This window comes from Daktulosphaira vitifoliae, unplaced genomic scaffold (assembly GCF_025091365.1).
Source record: "Daktulosphaira vitifoliae isolate Bord-2020 unplaced genomic scaffold, ASM2509136v1 Scaffold_2, whole genome shotgun sequence".
Taxonomy (NCBI): Eukaryota; Metazoa; Arthropoda; class Insecta; order Hemiptera; family Phylloxeridae; genus Daktulosphaira; species Daktulosphaira vitifoliae.
In genome coordinates, this window is record NW_026099573.1 from 15047589 (window position 1) to 15068487 (window position 20899).

General features: G+C 26.6%; 1 protein-coding gene across 3 annotated transcripts; it reads left to right on the plus strand.

Moving 5' to 3' along the window:
• Positions 1 to 1980: 1980 nt before the first annotated feature.
• On the plus strand, positions 1981 to 18476 carry LOC126899752 (peroxisomal biogenesis factor 6). Of its 3 annotated transcripts, none has more exons than XM_050674913.1 (12): positions 1988 to 2126; positions 2190 to 3181; positions 3915 to 4138; positions 4685 to 5007; positions 5067 to 5140; positions 5551 to 5703; positions 7209 to 7355; positions 8430 to 8538; positions 8595 to 8714; positions 14443 to 14520; positions 18085 to 18230; positions 18314 to 18476. In XM_050674913.1, exons 2-12 carry the CDS (start codon positions 2203 to 2205, stop codon positions 18397 to 18399), a joined length of 2439 nt encoding a protein of 812 aa, XP_050530870.1. In that variant the 5' UTR covers positions 1988 to 2126; positions 2190 to 2202; the 3' UTR covers positions 18400 to 18476. The 3 variants fall into 3 exon arrangements, with proteins under 3 accessions (XP_050530873.1, XP_050530870.1, XP_050530872.1); XM_050674915.1 differs by having other exon boundaries at positions 5551 to 5694; XM_050674916.1 differs by lacking the exons at positions 14443 to 14520; positions 18085 to 18230; positions 18314 to 18476 and having other exon boundaries at positions 1981 to 2126; positions 7209 to 7345.
• Positions 18477 to 20899: the final 2423 nt, after the last annotated feature.

Genomic DNA, 20899 nt, shown 5'->3' on the forward strand with positions numbered 1-20899 from the left:
TCTGTCTTACATCCTCGTCAATACCAGTACTCTTTTGCACAACTGACCCTAAATACTTAAAACTCTCCACCTTTCCAATCACGTTCTCACCTATTATCAATGACCTCCTCATTTTATCTACCTCGTGTTCATCTTTGTCAAACTCATACTCTATATACTCTGTCTTACTTCTACTTATTCTTGAACCCTTTTCTTCAAAAGCTGATCTCCAAACCTCTAGCCTTTGATTAATTTTCTCCTATACAAACAACATGCACCATGGCACCTCTCCTTGTATTTCTCTAGTAATTTCAAAGTGTACATCTAATTGTTTTGTATAAATTAAGTCTTATCAGTTTATCTTCTTTATCCATTAGTTTTCTAAAAAAAATGTCAAAATACGTAATATTTCGTAAAATTGGCATATTTACGAATATTTCATCATATTTGACAAACCATATATGATACAACTTAATGTTTCATACGAAAATTGTTTAAAATTAAATTTTACGAAATAAAAGTACTAAGTAAAAATTCTTTTCAACCCATCGTTTTATTGCTATAGCTGAAATATCTCGATCATAAGAGTTGTTAGGCAGTTGACAAGAAAGTAGAGTAGAGAATGAGCGTAGTAGAGATGAGAATGCTTAGATGGATGAGTGGTGTGACTAGAAAAGATAGAATAAGGGATGAACATATAAAAGGGAGTATAGGTGAAACGTCAATCGTAGAAAAGATGAGAGAAAATAGCTTTGGTCATGTTATAAGGAGAGAGGAATCTGAAGCTGTAATAACAGTTATAGAAATGAATTTTGAAGGAACAAGAGGTAGAGGAAGACCATAAAAAGATGGAGGGATATCAGTGAATGTGATATGAGGACGGCGATGTGAACGTAAATGACGTGGGTGATTGAGTCAAGTAGAAGTTAAGGATAAGGGTGGCCGACCCCAAGTAGTTGGGATTTAGACGAGAAAGAAGAAGAAGTAGAGTAAAAATCAAAATATGATCGAGATATTTCAGTTATAGCAATAAAATGATCGGTTCAAAAGAATTTTCAGTTGTTACTTTTATTTCGTAAAATTTAATTTTAAACAATTTTCGTATGAAACATTAGGTCGTATCATATATGGTTCGTCAAATATGATGAAATATTCGTAAATATACCAATTTCACGAAATATTACGTATTTTGACATTTCTTTTAGTAAATTAAAGGATATAGAAGATAAACTGTTAAGACTTAATTTATACAAAACCGTTAAACAAATAAAGTAACTTCAGGTTGATAATTATATCATTATATAATAGTAAGAAATTGGGATATAACTTTTTATTAATGTTTACATCAAGATATTAGACACTTAAAAGCTTTTGTATAAAAATTTGTATTTTATTATGTATTTGGAGAAATATTGTTTGTGGAACATAATTGCGGAAACGTTTATAGAATGTATCATTTGAAAAATTATATCTTTTTCACAAAAAATCAACTTGTTTTCTTTGTAACAATTTTGTGTTAATTTATTTGTAAAAATACAAAATCTATAGAATTATACATGAGGATAGTGGAAAGGCGATACGAGCAAGGCAATTACCCATGGTCCTCCAAACATAATATTGATAAAATCTGATGTTGTAATAAACCAATATATAATGTATGAATTTTGGGAATAAAGCGAAATTGGTGCATATCAATTTTTGGATAAAATGACTGATTTGATAATAATTATCTAAAAGTTAAACTATTCTTAAATATCAACGATAATGATTAAATTGAAATCATATCAATACACTTTCATTTATAATAGTAATCAAATTAAGATACATTAAATGACTCCTGAAAAATTATTAAAATTGACCTACACCCACGAACTGTGATCACACTATCACAGACTAAATGAAAATAGTTTTATATAGTCTGTGACACTATACTAAAATAATAGTTTACATAAATTTCCCACATATCGTATATTATATACATTCTTATCAATAAAGTATTATCAAATGTCGCCCCATATTTCATAACAACTCTAAAACGAAACATAAATAATAACTGACATTCTATAGAAATTAAGCTAATTAGAATCAGTCACTTTAAATGAAATGTGAAAAATTACAATAATTGAACTATATTATATTACATATTAGTAAGTTTAATGTGTTAAAATAATTTTTGTTTTGTAAAAAAATTACATGTATCCTTATTTTAGGTAAAAGTTGAAAATGGATTGTCTTAAGAAATCATTTTTAAAATACATTGTAATTACTTTGTATATTTTAAAATTGTGCCAAAATACAAATCAAGTAAAAAAAATTATTAGAAGATTACTGTATGATCTAAAGTTACGAGTATTATTTGGGCTTGAAGTTCCATTTAAATGTGTTCCTGAAAAAATACTTGAAAAACTTTTAAACAATAGTTATAATTTAAAAATAATAATGAAGTACCCATTACATATACATAAATGTATTTTTATTAGTCAACACATGTTAGATGAATTAAAATTAACTAATTTTCAATGGGTGTTCATGAATGTATGTTTTAACAAATCTTATAAACTTCCTATATTACATTATAATAGAGTTATAGTGTTAAAAGATTTGAAAGAAAGAAATTGCATTCTTACTTCAACAAATCTTTTTAATTTAAAAAACTGTGATCCATCTTGTAATGTATTTAAACTAAGATTAATTAAACCTTTGGTTGAAAATGAACCTAAAATATCACAAGAAGCTTCAATAATTGTTTCTAAGCCATTTAATTTTAATAATAGTATGCAAAAATTGATAGACAAAGCATTTTTTAATTACTTTACTTTCCCCATATTCGTTTCTGTTGGAGATGTGCTTCATATAGATTTAAATAAGTGGTATCCAGAAAATAAATATCTAATAAATCCTTCAATGACTCATAGTTTTTACATAAAAATTTTAAATTTAAAAGGTAAATGTACCAATGAAACCTTATATAACTTTAAAAAAAGTGCTTATATAACAAATAAACAAACTAAATTAATTGAGGTTCAATGTTTAAATAACATGTATTTACCCTCACAATTTTATTATTTAACAAATAACTCTAACAATATGAAAATTAATAATTATAATGATTATTTAATAAATATAATTCCTGATGGATTGCAAGATTATGGTGAGGTGATAAAATCTTGGATTCAGCCATTTATTAGCAATACGCTTGTCGGCAAGTGAACATTATAATTAATTATTCTTATAATTCTAAATAATTTACTAAAATAAACGAATTTTGCATGCAACTGTTCATGACAAAGCTAAAATATTTATCATTCATAAAAAAGTGTTTGAATTATTTTTAAATTTTAATAATATTCAATTTTACATTGAATTTGATTAAATTGGCTCTAAATATAAAAAAAGATTTATCCTAATCTTTTTTATACATCCCTAGGTATTTAAAAACATGAATTGTTATTTTGAAATTTTAAAAAATAAAATTGTTTTATTAATGAAAAATAATAAAAAATATACTTTTAACAGTTAAGAACCTTTATTTTTGGATTTGAACTGAACTTTCAGTTTTAAAGTCAAACTCAATTTTGAAACGAACATCAATTTTAATTATTTTCATACAAAAACATTTTTTAACATTATTCAATATGATATTTAGTTTTATTAATTTGATTCTCAAACTGATTTACAAGAAAAAATTTTAGATTTTATTAAATTCCATTTTGAAACTGAAGAACTTTCAAAGGTTCGTTTGATTTGGCTAGTACATGACTACTTTTAATGTAGGGGTACTGTATTTTTAAAGGATTTTCCTGTTTTCCAGCTTGGTGTCCTATTTTTAAACCTGAATTAAAAAGAATACAATTATAATTGTTTTCTGTGACATTCTGTATATCTTAAAAATATGATTAATTTTACATAATTAATTATTTTAATGAATATTTCAGATCTTCAGTCACTGAAACCACTGTTTTTAGTCTTTGGGAATAATGGCGATGGTAAAAATATTCTTATCAAATCATTAGCTCAATTTATTGGTCTGAAATATATTTCTCAATGTTGTTTTGAATGGCCAACAAACAATATTGCTCAGTTAAAAAAAAAAATAGAATATTTTTTTGAAAAAATTAGGAAACATTCACCCTGTCTTTTACATTTAGAAAATGTTGAAGTAAATATATTCATAAACTATTTCTATAATTTAATACAGTACATGTAGAATACTGTACTAATAAAAAAAAAAATTTTATAATGTTAAATATAAAATGTTAAGCGTATAATTGAGTACTTTATATAAAAAAGTGTGGCTTAAATAAATATACATAAAAAAAACATAAAATATTTATGTGCTAAGTATAATGAGTCTACATTCTAAATTGAATGTTCATTTTATTTATGTTGTGCTGAGATCAAACTTTAATAATTAAAGTTTAAATACAATTAAATATTATATTACTATGACCTGCTATATGTAACTTGTTGAGGTATACCATTCTTGAAAATTTGAGTTGTTTAATTTTAAAATATTGATAATTTAAAAAAAATTAAGGAGTAACATAAATGTCTGTCACTATCTTCAGTTTGTATAACTTTTTATTTTCTGATTATCAACTAGAAGAAAAAGGTTATATTATTGAAAAATAATTATTTTTGGAAACAAACCTTATATTTTAATTTGTGTTTTATATTATAGAAATATGTTATTTTACTATTTTAGGCTCTGTGTTTATCTTCAACAAAAGATTTAGAACAAGAGTTGAATAACATTTTAGAAAAACAAATGCAAATTAAAACTACCAAACCAATCATTATAATAGGCACTACAAATTTAAAAGAAAAATTAAGTCCTAGTTTTTTGAGGCTTTTCCTGCAAGTTCTAGAAATAAAAAATTTAAACAAAATTTCTCGAGAAAAATTATTAAAATGGATGCTGAAGAATGAATCTATTGACATTGAAACGTGTCTATTTAATAAGATCATAGAACTTACATCTGGATACAATTATTCAAATTACCTAAATATGATTTTAATAGCTACAAAGTTGGTTTCTCACTGTCATTTTAATTTTTATTTAGTTTAATTTTAATTTTTTTTTTCAGGCATAATACAAGTATAAATTCTGACAGAACTTATCAAATAAATTTATCTGAATTTGATATTATGTTTGCAATTAGTAAGTTCAGTTTTTTCTAATTATTTCAAAAATATAAAAACATTAATTAAATACAATATCTCAGAAGACATTTCTCAATGTAGATTGAAATGGTCATAATATTATCCTTTCTATTAAAATAATGTATGCATAATATTAACTAATTTAGTTATTCGTTTATTTTTAAACCAACTTGTTTAATTTATTCAACACTATGTGTAATGAAAAGATATATTGATCCTCGGGGGAATTTTAGAAATATTAATAAAAGTTTATCTATGGACTCCTAGAAAAATTCTGTCAAACATTGATAATATATATGTAAATGGTATGACCAATGTTTTATAGAATTATTTTATATATTTATTGAAGTATAATACTATATAATTATATATTGATACATTTTATATGATTTTTAATTTTCTGTTTAGATGAAATAAATACCAAATTTTCTAAATCAATAGGATCACCATCAGTACAAACTGTTAATTGGGATGATATTGGTGGCTTACAATATGTTAAAGAAGAAATTTTAATGGCTTTAAAACCTACAACTTATAATATAAAGAGATCTGGTATTTATTGTTAGTTTAAATTAATGATTTCCAAATTACAAGGGGTTAAAAATTAATTTCAATTTAATATTAGTTTTACTCTGTTGTATTTTTTTGTGTCAGTAGACTAAATTGATTAACTCTTACTGGACCAGTTTTGCTCAATAATATGTCAATAAACATAAATTGTATCTAGTTTTTCAAGTTAAGAGTATCATGGTTTAGAAAAATTACCCTTAATCTTCATGATTAAGATAAAAACATCTAAAATATTACAATTGTTATAAAACAGTTGATGTTGATATTTTTTTTTTTTTAAGTAAAAGCCGCAGCAACAAAAGCTATTGGCTGTGATTATATGCATATCAAGTGTATATTACAATAAATTAATTAGATAAGGGTAGCAATAAGAGTGAATAGAAATTGGTCACTAGTACATAAGTTATACAAATATTATATTAAATTAAACAATTCGGTGCGTTGAGGAATTTTGTCATCTTTTGTACATAGTTGAGGTCTTGTTTCAGAGATTGGGAGAGGTGGTGAGGTATCCTATTTGCTTCTCTCTAATGTTCATACTTTTGACTATTTGTGAGAATTTGATATTTTTTTTATACTTTATATTGAAATAATTTTTTGTGAACTGGACAGATAATTTCAAAATTTCTATTGTCAAACATTTTAGATATTTTAATATGTACCTTGCTGATATCATACTTTTCTGGAAAATCAAAATGGAAGACATTAATCAAAGTATGGGTTCATTCAAACATTATTAAAATATTTTCTTTTCAAATTTTTATAACCTTCTAAAAAACTTAATTTCACTAAGCCTACTTCAAATTTTAGATCATACAATTTACTATAAGATAATAATAGAAAAACTATCCAAAGATTGATTTCTAGAAGTTATCAGATAAAATCATTTAAATTTGTATAAAAATGCCCAATTTTGAAGATTTTTACATAGCAATTGGAACATTATTCAAAACTAAATTTAATTAAATCTATCTGTTTTATAATTATATGATACAATTAATTAATTAGTTAATTATATGATAAAAAGAAAGACTTAAAATCAATTAATAATTGGTCTCTAAAGTTAAAAGTCATGTAATTTTTAATGAATATGTTAACATTTTTTTAAATTTGTTTCAAATTTGCATCAAAGAATTTTACAACAGTGATTTAAATCTATGGCAAATATCAAACAATACTAATAAACGAACTGCTTCAACTTCACTGCACTATAATATCCCAATTATACTTAACTATTTTAAATTAATGTTTCATCTAATAATAACATCTTTATTTACATATTTAGACCTTTTCGTTGGGGTTGGCTTATTATAAATTTATTTTAGTACCTATGTATACCTTAATACAAAGTAAAATAGAGTGGGTAAATTGACTTTAAATACACCTATACAGCAAGATAATGTGATTAAATTCATTAAAAAAAGTATATACCATCATAAATAAAGTTAGAGTACTGCTGATTTATATCATTGATAATTAATTTTTGTTGTTTTTAGGTTTATTACTCTATGGACCACCTGGAACTGGGAAAACATTACTAGCAAAAGCTGTTGCTACTGAATGTAATTATAACTTTTTATCAATAAAAGGTCCAGAGCTATTGAATATGTACATTGGACAAAGTGAAGCAAATGTAAGAGAAGGTAAATTTTCTGATAGAGTAATGACATTTTTTTTTTACCTAATAATAGTTAAAATGAAAAAAAATTATATCTACACTACATAATTTTTAGCCTCAGCCAATCGCACAATTTCAAAGTACCCGTTTCTATTCCTTGTGATAAAATTTTCCATGAATAAACTCAGCTTGTTTTATTCACATTTTTTTCCAAAATTTTATTGCTATACAAAAAAGTATATTCTTAAAGATTGTTAGAATATGAAATGTTATATTTTTTATTTTTACAATGATTTCAAATTAGCCAATTTACAACTTAATATGCTGAAATAATATAATAAATGTAAATAAATATATTATATTATTACGATTATTAATATTATTATAATAAAATAAGATATATTATAGTAGACAAAGGAAGGATAACATTGGGTAAATACTTATTGTGTTTAGATTTTCAAAAAAAAATGTTTAATAAGAGTACCAAGTCACACATTTTTTACAAAAATTATTGTTAAGGATCAAAAAATGTTTGTCATTCATTAACAAGCATTATAGTTTCAAGAAAAACATGACTATTTTGATATCAAATTATTTTAACTGTGAATTATACTTAATTATTTTGTTCTATAAATGCTTCAAAAAAAATTTTTTTGTAATATTCAATCGTTCATGAATAGTATTTTAATTATACTGTGATGTACTTTTCATCTACTTCTTTATTTTTCATACATCTCAGATATTACATTATTTTCTAAATATAGTTTAACTTTATAATATATTTATATAGTAATTTATGAACTACAAGTTCATCTAGTCATTAATGAGATATTAAATTAAGCAAATAAAATTTTAAAAAATTGTTGGAAAACCTAATTTTAGGTTTTACTTGAATGGTTGAGAAAGATTTTTGAAATTAGGTGTTTACATGGTAAAAATTGATTGTTCCTTGTAGTGTATATACCAGGGTTTGATTTTTTTGCACTGACCTATGTATCCTCTGAACCAAACAATAGCTTTTAAAGGACGTTAAATTTGATTACAAATAATAATAATAAAATAATAAACTCTATTAATATAAATGTATAATTTATTTTAGTATTTAACAAAGCACGTTCAGCTGTTCCTTGTATTCTTTTTTTTGATGAGCTTGATTCAGTAGCGCCTAAACGAGGACAAAATGGTGATTCTGGTGGAGTTGGAGATAGGTATAATTATGTAACTTTTTTTATATATTTCATTTAATGAGCATTATTATTTGCAGAGTTGTATCACAATTGTTAACTGAAATGGATGGAGTTAATTCAGAAAATCAAGAGATATTTGTGTTGGGTGCAACAAATAGACCTGATCTCATAGATTCTGCTTTAATACGGCCTGGAAGGTAAAAAAATTTGTTAACAATATTAACATCTAATAGAAGTTTTCTCAATATTTTGTCTTGAAGATATACCTAAAGACATTTTTTACTACCCCTCCAAGAAAGTAATTCTATATTTAGCTTCGATACGAAGCTGAAAAGGTATTAATTTTACTATGATATGTTTTTTTTTTTTTTTTAATTTTTTTTTGTGTCTGTGAACGCTCAATCTCAGCTCTTGCTGCCCGTTTTTGATGAACAATACGTCAAAAAATCCCAAATTGTATCTAGTCGAATACATTAACCTCAAAAACTGAAAAAAATTCCCTCGTTCCATGTAAACGAGGAAAATCCCCCCAAAAATTACAAATTTAAAAATTGCAAATTTTCGACATATTTTCAAATTTTTTTTACCTAAAATTGCCATAACTTTTTTAAAAATGACCGAATCAATATAATTTTTTTATATATATATATATAAATACCTGAGGTATTTACTTATCATTTTATATACTTTTGTGAACATTTGACCCTTTACCAGCCCACAGGAAGGATTTCAAAATGGTAACTTTTTTACAAAAAATTAACTTTTGAAAGTGTTCCAGAAATACTGACACTTTTATACATACCTTAAATTAAAACTTATGTAATATTCTTTATTTTGAAAAAAAAAAATAATTTGACCTCTGGATTTGTCTTCATAGTGAAAGCGGACATCAAAGTTAAAGAAAAACATACTATTTTTGTGAAAAAATTCTCGATTTTATATTTTTAAATTTATATTGCTATAACCTTTGGAAAAATGTATGGATCAATATTATTATTTTTTTATAAATAATTTTTATATACCCCTTTCATCTGAGACACTTTTTTGTAAATCTGATCATACTCCTTTATACAAGGGGGGTCAAAACTTAAAACATGCGTATTGAAACTGGGACATTTTCAATTTAATTTTTGAAAGTGTTCCAGAAATACTGACACTTTTATATATATCTTAAATTAAAGCTTATGTAATGTACTTTAATTAAAAAAAAAAAATTGATCTCTGGATTTGTCTTCGTGGTGAAAATGATTACCATATTCAAAAATATGCTATTTTTGTGTGTAAAATTCTGGATTTTGTATTTTATTTTAATTTAAAATACCTGACAAGGGGAGTACACTGATTTTTATAAATATTATATAAATCAAATTGATATAGCATAGAAAGCTAAACTTATTTAATTTTGTTTGCTTTTTTTAAGTTGAGAAAAATAACTTTGAAATTTGAACTAGCTTAAATTGCCATTTTTTTTCAATTATTGGTAGCAACGTATAGTGCCGAGTCGGTAAAACTTGTGTCTTACGCGCTTGGGGTACAAGGTTTTAACCCGCGTATGGCAAGGAATTTTTTGGATTTCTTTCTTGATGCTTTTTAAATTAGAATAAAATTTCAACTCGTTTGATTTTTATCTCATTTAGATTCAATAACTCCAATAAAGATCAAGGATCCTATCACTGTAGTCGCCCCTTGCAAGAAGAAATTTCTTATTCATACTAAAATTATTTTACTATATTTTAGGTTTTAGCTTCGATACAAAGCTGAGAAGGTATTTTTTTGTGACTATCATTTATTTTCTCTGCTTATTTTTAACCTACATTTTTCAACGATACGTCAAATTATTACAATTAGTTGAAGATATAACCCTCAAAAATTGAAAAAAAATTCTAATTTATCAATTAAACAGTTACTTGTCCCATGTTCTCCATACAGACAATTAAAAACATTCGTTTTTAATGTTTACTTTGTAGTTTAATTAGTTTTTACTCTATTTGTGTATGCTCTACTAGACTATAATATTCCAAATGTTTGGTAACATGTTGCTATATAAATTATTTCTAAAAAAAATGTTTGTTAGTTTCTCCTGAATTAACAATGAATTTTTACAATTATAATCAAATTTTATAATACGCTATTGAGTAGATCTTCTTAACCACTTTTTTAGCTTTGATGCGAAGCTGAGAAGGTATTCATTTTTCTATGATGTGTTTTTTTTTTTTTTATTGATTATTTTAGTTAAAGTAAATCATTAAAATTAATTTAGTTCATATTTCAATTGTAGAATGTTTTTAAACACCAAAAGTTACTAGGAAATGATTACTATTACTTTTATTTAAGTTATCTATTACGATATAAATGCAAAAAAATATTGAGCTACTCTGATAAATTTTTATCAAAAGAAAAAAGATATTTTTGTTACTGATGTAAGTTCCTTGTAGTCCAGTGTATTTATTCATAAGTAACAAAAATTTTTTATTAAAAAGTATTGCATCAATCCCTTTAAATTTTTCTACACATATAAGCCAAGCAATATACAACTACTTTATTATTTTTATAATTTCTGTTAATTTTTATTGTGTGTTAACTTTGTTAACTGTTATAACTTTATCAAAATTGACTAAATCAGTATAATTTTTTTTTATATAGATGCATGTCTTAACCTATCATTTAGTTTTTTTTAGCTTCGATGCGAAGCTAAGAAGGTATTAATTTTACCATAATGTGTTTTTTTTTTATGTCTGTTGCCACTTTTTCTCAGCTCTCACTGGACCGATTTCTTTCAATAATACGTCAAAAGATCACAAATTGTATCTAGTTGGAAACATTACCCTTAAAAATTGAAAAATTTTTCCTCGTTCCATGCAAATGGGGGAATTATTCAAAAAAATTACAAATTTAAAAATCGGATAATTCTGTCATATTTTTCACTTTTTTTTCTTAAAACTCCCATAACTTTTTCAAAAATAAACAAATCAACATAATTTTTTTTTATACTAAAACCTTAGATATTTCCCTTTCATTTGATATCATTTTTTTGAAAATCTAACACTTAACCTGCTCATTGGGGGGGATTTAAAATAGCAACTTTTTTACAAAAACTAACTTTTTAACTTAATTTTTGAAAATGTTCCGGAAATACTGCGTCCTTTAAACATATATCAAATTAAAGCTTATTTTATGTACTATAAAATTAAAAAAAAAAATTTGTCTCGACGACCTATCTTCTATGCTCAAATGGCTACCGTATTCAAAAATATGCTATTTTTCTATTAAAATTCTAAGTTTTGTATTTTATTTTAAAATATCTTATTAGAAGAATATATTGACTTTCATGAATATTATATAATTTAATTGACATAGAATAAAGTTCATAAGACATAAGAAATTAAACTTATTAAATTTTTTTTACTTTTTTAAAGTCGAAAAAGTAATTTTTAAATTTGAGTTAGCTTAAATAGCCAATTTTATCGTTCGATGCGAATATTTTATATGTAAATACTAATTTATGATAATATTAAAACTTAGAATTGATAGAAAAAGTCTAATTGCAGATTTGAAAACATCGCGAAAAGTTGATTTAGAATGGTATATTTTTGTTACTGATGAAAGTTCCTTGTAGTTCAGTGCATTTATTTATAGTAACAAACAGTTTTTATTGAATTTTATTGTATCAAGCCTTTTAAAATTTTATACACGTAAAAATAAAGCAAAATACAACTTCTTTATTATTTTTATAATTTCTCCGTTTAAATTACAATATTAAATTATTGAATATCAATTTCATACTAAATTTAATAATTATAATTAGTATTTATTCATATATTATATTTTAAAATCAAAGAACTACTAATTAGGATATAATCAAAGAAATAAGAGTTGATGTTGCTTTTGGAATAATCCACCAATTTCTCTAAATGAAACACTATCTACAGATTTGCATCGAAACGTTTCTTATGATAGTGATTTTAATCACTGTCAAATATCATCTATACTTGTCCCATCTATGCCTTGTCTACACTGTGCCTCGACCCCACTATGGCTACCGTTTTTTTTAATTAATAAGTTTTCTATGGATTATATTTAAGTAAAATAAGAAATATTATATATATAAGGTGGTGTACAATTTTTTTATATATAAATTTGACTCTACCTGCCCACAAGAGGGATTCAAAATGACAACTTTTTTTTTTTTAGTTAAAGTAAATCATTAAAATTAATTCAGTTCTAGATATTTCAATTGTAGAATCTTTTTACATACCAAAAGTTACTTAGAAATGATTACTATGATTTCTATTTAAGTGTTCAATTACGATAAAAATTCAAAAAAATAATTTTCTGATAAGTATACTGTAAATAGTAATTATATAATTTCCTGACTGCATATTAATCTTAAAAATACCATTTTTTTAATTCTCATAAAAATTTTCTGTTTAATTATGTCAATTTCAAACCTGTAATTGAGCTAAAAGTTATAGCAACATATTTAATTTTTTTTAAAGGACCAAAAAAATAGCTTCAAAATGAAATTTTGAACTGATTATTTTTAATATAATAAAAATCAAAATCAGTAATAATTTGAAAACAAATTTTTTTTTTTCTTTATAATGCTATAACTTATTAAAAAGTGTATGAATCAACACAATTTTTTTAAGAGAAATAATATTTATATGCTTTTTTCATTCGACATACTTTATCTTAAACAGGATATTAATAAGGAAATAACAGATCATGTAGCTTTTGGAATAATCCACCAACTTTTTAAAATTAAACACTATCTAAAGATTTGCATTAAAGCGTTTTTTAGCTTCGATGCGAAGCTGAGAAGGTATTGGTTTTACTAAGATGTGTTTTTTTTTTTTTTTTTGTCTGTTACCACTTTTTCTCAGCTCTCACCGAACCGATTTCTTTCAATGATACGTCAAAAGATCAAAAATCGTATCTAGTCGAAGACATTACCCTTAAAAATTGAAAAAAATTCCCTCGTTCCCCGTAAATGGGGGAAACCTCCAAAAAAATTACAAATTTAAAAATCGCTAATTTTCGAAATTTTTTCAATTTTTTTTACTTAAAAGTGCCATAACTTTTTCAAAAATAAACATATCAATATAATTCTTTTTTATATAGATACATAATATCATTACCTTTCATTTGGTATATTTTTTTTATAAATTTAACCCTTAACCTGCCCACAAGGGGGTATTTAAAATGACAACTTTTTCACAAAAAATTGACTTTTTCAACTTAAATTTTGAAAGTGTTCCGGAAAGTCTGACACTTTTATATATATATTAAATTAAAGCTAATGTAATCTACTTTATTATGTAAAAAAAAAATTTCGGACTTTATTTTGTCTTCACGGTGAAAATGGCTACCAAATGCTATTATTGTGTGAAAATTCTCAATTTTATTTTTTACATTTTTAACATTATAATGCTATAACTTATTGAAAAGTGTATTGATCAATATAATTTTTTTATGGGAAATACTATTTTTTAATAATCCCTTTTTCATTCGACATACTTTATCTTAATCAGGATATTAATAAGGAACTAGCAGTTTATGAAGCTTTTGGAATAATCCGCCAATTTTTTAAAATTAAACACTATCTAAAGATTTGCATCGAAGCGTTCTTTTTTGATAGTGATTTTAATCACTGTCAGATATCATTATACTTGATCCAACTATGGCACGTCACCACTGTGCCGCGGACCCCCTGTGCTGGGTTTTTTTATAGTGATTTTAGTCACTGTCAGATATCATTTTACTTAATCCAACTATGCCACGTCACCACTGTGCCGCAATCCCCCTGTGCTGGGTTTTTTTTTAAATAAATCTATCTCTCACATCTAGGTCTTGTGGGAATGGCCATTATTAACTAGTAAAAAATTAATATTTAATAAATAATCAGAATTATTTTTTTTGTATTAGACTTGACAAAAGTATTTACGTAGGTGGTTGTGAAGACAAAGTATCAAAAACTAATGTACTCAAAGCTCTTACTAGAAAGTATGTATTTTAGTATTTATGCTGTCATTAATTATCACTAATATTATTCTATAAAAATAAATAGTATTAGCACAGTCACACAAAAAATATATTTTTTTCCTGCCTAAAGACCTGTTTACTGTATTTTTGAGGTAGGAAACCCCCAGCATGTCAGTGTTTTGACATTACCTTTAAAAACTCAGCCAAGCATATAAGTTGGATGAATAAATTTCATGAGTTTCCTTTGAAAATCAAAATCCTGATTTACTGGAGATTTTTAAACTATAGAGACTTTCAGCAATCCGAAAAACAATAAGCGTGATCCAACTTCTGAAGGCTAAGTTAATTTAATCCAAAAAAATATTTTTTTTTGTGTATGGCTATGTTTTAGAACATTTTGTTTGAGTGTTCCTTTAACTAAAATTTAAAAGGAGAACACTACTTGCGTGTCATGAGTAGATGTATATGTATATAAGAAAAGGAATGTTGAATAATGTTTAGTTATATTATTATTTCTAAGTAAAACATCTTATATAAAATAATCTTAAATTAATGTTAGTAGAAATTAACTAAAACTATATATACACAGATGTACTTAATATATTCATACACAAATTACCAATAAAATATACAATAAATGTGACCTGTATGTATGTCCATGGATGACAGCAACCTTAATTGGGGCTGGATTGCGAATTACAGGAGACGTGGTACAGAATGCGTTCCACAGCGTGGAAATGAAGTTAACTCGTCCCGACGGTAGAGAATTTTTGCGTATACGAAACTATTCGTGTATACACCTTTGCGATGCTTCAAAAGAGCACAAAAAAATAAGAAAAAGAATGAGAAACAATAATATATTGTTCAGTATCAACGATACTCAAGCGAGCGTTTGATTGCTAATGAATAATGACTCATTTTATCGAGTCTCGTGGAACTCGTCCAGTTATTTTTACCTACGGTCAGTCACATATTGATGGGGCGGTCACAACATAGACACCATATGACTGTGTACGCAACATCCTCCTCCATTGAAAAACGTAGATATGTCTTTCAACATATAAAGATCTTTTGGACTTCAATGAATTTCTCGGTCACCATAGCCCGTGGATCATATTATGAACAATAATGAGAAATAAAATAAATACAAATAAACCTTGGTAATGCTAGAAACATGTCAGTGTATTAACAAAAGGATTGACGACATTTTTTTTTAATACCGTTTGGTATATAATAATTATACAATAAAAAATAAAAAAAAATAAAAAGGTAGATAAATATACATAATATTTACATAAAAATATACTCTCAAACAGCTTGTAGGATTATTAAAGGAAATAATGACGAATAAGAAGGAATTAATGCAGAAAATAACGAAATTCAATTAAACAAAACGTGTAATCAAATATTTTAAGAAGGCGAATCTGGATCAGTCCGTAATACCGCTAATTTAACCACTGGTCGTTTCATCGTGGTCTCCGCCGTGCGAATAATAGCGATTCTAACTATGTGGTCTGGACCGGGGTGTACCGCTTCAACTACACCAAGTTTCTATTGAGTTTACGATGCTTCAAAAGAGCACAAAAGAAAAAGAATGAGAAACAATAATATATTGTTCAGTATCAACGATACTCAAGCGAGCGTTTGATTGTTAATGAATAATGACTCGTTTTATCGAGTCGCGTGGAACTCGTCCAGTTATTTTTACCAACGGTCAGTCACATATTGATGGGGTGGTCACAACAAAGACAACATATGACTGTGTACGCAAAACATTTGTCACCTTTTTATTTAAATAAAAACTGACCAATTATTTAATTTCAAATAAATATTTTGTTTTGTAAAGGCATAAATTTTAAAAAAATACAAAGAAACTTTATTTCAATTGATTAGTTAAATAATAAAATATTAGACTTCCTTTAGCTTAATATAAAAAAATATTTGCACTTGTTTACTTAACGCCTATGCTTTGCTACAAAACAAAAAAAATCCCAAATTTTAAATACCAATTAATCCTATTTTAATATAAAAAACTTAATTTAATGTATTTAATTCTTAATTAATAAAAATTATTCAGTAGTCAGCAGGCAATTATTTTATCTTGTGGTTGATAATTGTCCGATTTCCATAAACCCAGTCATTTTTATAGAAATACATTTAGATAGAAATTACCATCATCATATAGACAGATTTGTTAAAAATATTTATAAAATGTATTTAATATACATATTTAAATACTTCTTCTTTTTACTCGCTTTAATCACAACTACTTAGGGTCGGCCACCCTTATCCTAAACTTCCACTTGACACAATCTCCCACATCATCTACATTCACAACAGCTGTCCTCAAATCGCATTCAATAGCATCCCTCCATCTTTTTATGGTCTTCCTCTACCTCTTCTTCATTCAACATTCATTTCCATAACTGTTCTTATAGCTTCTTATTCCTCTCTCTTCATAACCATCTAAATCTATTTTCTCTCATCTTATCTACGATTGACGTTTCACCTATACTCCCTCTGATATGCTCGTTCCTTATTCTATCTTTTCTAGTCACTCCACTTACCCATCTAAGCATTCTCATCTCTGCTCTACTTTCTTATCAGCCGCCCAACACTCTGAACCATACATCACAGTTGGCCTTATTACAGTCTTGTAGAATTTATCTTTCAGCCTCATTGTAATTCTTTTATCGCATAAGACGCCAGACGCTTCTCCTTATTTCCACCACCCGCACTTAATTCTATATCTTACATCCTCGTCAATACCAGCACTCTTTTGCACAACTGACCCTAAATACTTAAAACTCTCCACCTTTCCAATCACGTCCTCACTTATTATCACTGATCTTTTCATTTCACCTACCTCGTGTTCTCCTTTGTCAAACTCGTACTCTATATACTCTGTCTTACTTCTACTTATTAAAGTAAAACACTTTTCTTCAAGAGCTGATCTCCACACCTCTAGCCTTTGATTCATTTTCTCCTATTAACACAAACAACATGCACCACAGCACCTCTCTTTGTATTTCTCTAGTAATATCACCCATCATTATAGAAAATAAGTAAGGGCCTAATGCAGAACCTTGGTGCACTCCTACTCTTGCCCGAAAACCTTCTGATACTCCTCCTATGCTTTTTACCCTAGCACAAGTACCATCATACATATCTTCTATTATATTATTGTACCTTTCGGGACTCTTTTCCTCATTAATCCTCACTTTAAAATCTCTCTCGGTACTCTATCATACGCTTTCTCCGAATTTATAAATACCACACACAGCTTTTTCTTCTTTTCTCTAAACTTTCCTATTAATAATTTTCATCATATAAGGAATCATAATGATTATTCAGTATAGTAAATGGATGCTACACTAAGAAGTATTTAATATTCTAAATACTAATAAGTGCCAAAAATATTCTAAGTGTATTTAGAGTACTTAACATATAGAACATATTTTAAAATACAAATTACCATAAATAGCTTTAATACTGAAATTCTAATTACAAGATTGGTAGAATCATTAAAATGAACAAACTTGGTTAAATTATTTTAAAAATAAAAACTTACTTAATTTTTATTAGGTTTAAATTGAGTTCTGATTTTCTTCTTGAAGATATCGTGGAATATTTACCAAATATGATAACAGGTGCTGATTTGTATGGTATTTGTTACAATGCATGGTTGATCAGTGCAAAAAGAGTCATTCAAGATAAAAATTTAGTGAAAGGTATTAATATGAACAAATAATATACTTAATAAAATGCTTACTATCGAATTTTTCAAATAATTACCTAAAATTTATTTGTTTAGGTATCTCAAAAGAAGGCTATGAAAACAATATTATTGTCAATAAAGAAGATTTTATAGAATCTTTGAAAAATCAAAACATTATTTAACTATTTATTTTATTAAAATCTTTAATAAATAAAATTAATTCAAGACTGAACTAATAAATAACTGAGTTTATTAAATATTCTTGAAATTTTTTTTTCAATGAAAAATGAAATCTTGATTTTTAATAGTTATTAATATTTTAAAAAAATTATTAAAATTGCAAATTAGATAAAATACTCATATTTGTCAGTTACGATTTATCGGTCATATTGTACGGACGTGTTTATCTCGCGTACGTTTATAGTTACCCGCCTATTTTTGGAGTACTATTCTGCTTATTCATAGTTTTTATCAATTTTGAAACCATTGTTTCGCCATTTTGGCACATTTACGGTGTCCACCGAGGCTCTGGATGCAATCCAGACCTAATCATGGAGGAGGTGATCAGCAACACTCCCCACTGCGCCGTAGAAGCACTTTGCAATCTTCCAACCCACAAATCACCATGGATAATTCTCGTTATTGTGGTAAGAACAATCAAGGTTCTAAATCTCCAACTAGCCCTTTACACAAAAAACCTATCTGACGATAAACCAAAATCTAATGACCCCAATCTCAAACTAGCAGCATGGGTTGTAGCTCACCTGAAGTCATCGCGATGACGTCACCCGGTTCGCCAACTTAAAACATAAACTCGCTCTATGTCGATTCTCCTAATATATCAACAGTCATGCAACCCAATGTTCCTAAATGCTTTCCACTACACTACATTGGTCCTTTTAACGTACTTATTTCTGCATCTAGCGATAATAACTTAGGTAATTTTCACCTAGTTAAGCTCGGTAAAACTGTTTCCAAACTATTTTCTTGTATTCTGAGCATAAACTCTATTCTAAGCGTGTGAAAATCACGTTTGATTCGGTTATTAACGCCAACAATTGACTCACTTCTCCTACTCTTTCTGAACACGGCTACTCTGCGAATATTCGTAACACTTTACTATATAGTATTGGAATCATACGTCTTGACAAAAGTACCTCTGAAGAAGACTTTTGGGAAGGTTATGAATGTTCAGTCAAAGTTGTTTCATTTAGACGCATTAATATAAAAAAAGATAAGATCCTAGTTTCTTCAAATTTAGTTGAACTTAAATTTTTGTCAGCAACTCTTCCTGAAAAATTATTAATGTACAAAGTTATTTTCGATGTTTCTACGAGTATTCGTTCTCTTGTCCAATGTCGCAAGTGTTTATGTTTTGGTCACACCTTCAAATTCTGTCGCAGTAAGGAGTGCTGCAGTCACTGCGGCCTCTTTGACCATACTGAATCTAATAGTAACGTCAAGTTAACCACAACTCCTTCGTGAATTTTTTGTAAACTTAACCACGCTGCGACGGATAGATCTTGCAGCGAATTGTCTGTGCAAAAGGTCATTAAAAAAATAATGGCCACAAACAATGTCTCGTTTTCTGAAGCCTCCTCGATCAAACGTTCCAGTTTAGTTAATAAAGCTTTTACCTTTTCTGATATTGCTAAAAATACAAATATATCTAATGTCGAAGTCGTAACTTCTCCTTCCTTTCCTTCCCTTAGTCATTCTACCAATACATATATAAATAAACAAAAAACGGTAGCACAGTGGGGTCGCGGCATAGTAGAGATTGCATAGTAGGGTCCAGTATAGATTTAATCTGACAGTGATTAAAATCACTATCATAAGAAACGCTTCGATGCAAATCTGTAGATAGTGTTTAATTTTAAAAAATTGATGGATAATTGCAAAAGCAACATCAACTTCTATTAAAATAAAATACAAAACCCATAATTATCATACAAAAATAGTATATTTTTCAATATGGTAGCCATTTGCGTATAGAAGATAGATCGTCGGGACAAATTTTTTTTTTTCATTTTGTAGTACATAAAATAAGCTTTAATTTTATATATGTTTAAAGGACGCAGTATTTCCGGAACATTTTCAAAAATTAAGTTGAAAAAGTTATTTTTTGTAAAAAAGTTACTATTTTAAATCCTCCCAGTGAGCAGAATAAGTGTTAGATTTTCAAAAAAAATTATATCAAATGAAAGGGAAATATCTAAGGTTTCAATACAAAAAAATATTATTTTTATTTATTCATTTTTGAAAAATTTATGGCAGTTTTAAGTACAACAAACATCCCGATAAAATGTAATTATTATCGCAAACATTACATTTTTTTTAGAATTTTCGACAGCCATTTGCACATAGAAGATAAGATGTCGGGACAAATTTTTTTTTTTCATTTGATAGTATATAACATAACCTTTGATTTGATATATGTTTAAAGGACGCAGTATTTCCGGAACATTTTCAAAAGTTCAGTTGAAAAAGATCTATGTTTTTTACAATATTTTAAGTTTTGAACGCCCCCTATATAAGGGGAAATTGTCCAATTTTAATAAAAAGTATGTCAAATGAAAGATGTACTTATAATGTATTTAGAAAAAAAAAATTTGTGCTGATATATACATTTTTCAAAAAGTTATAGCATTTTTAAGTTGAAAATTTAAAATCGAAAATCGA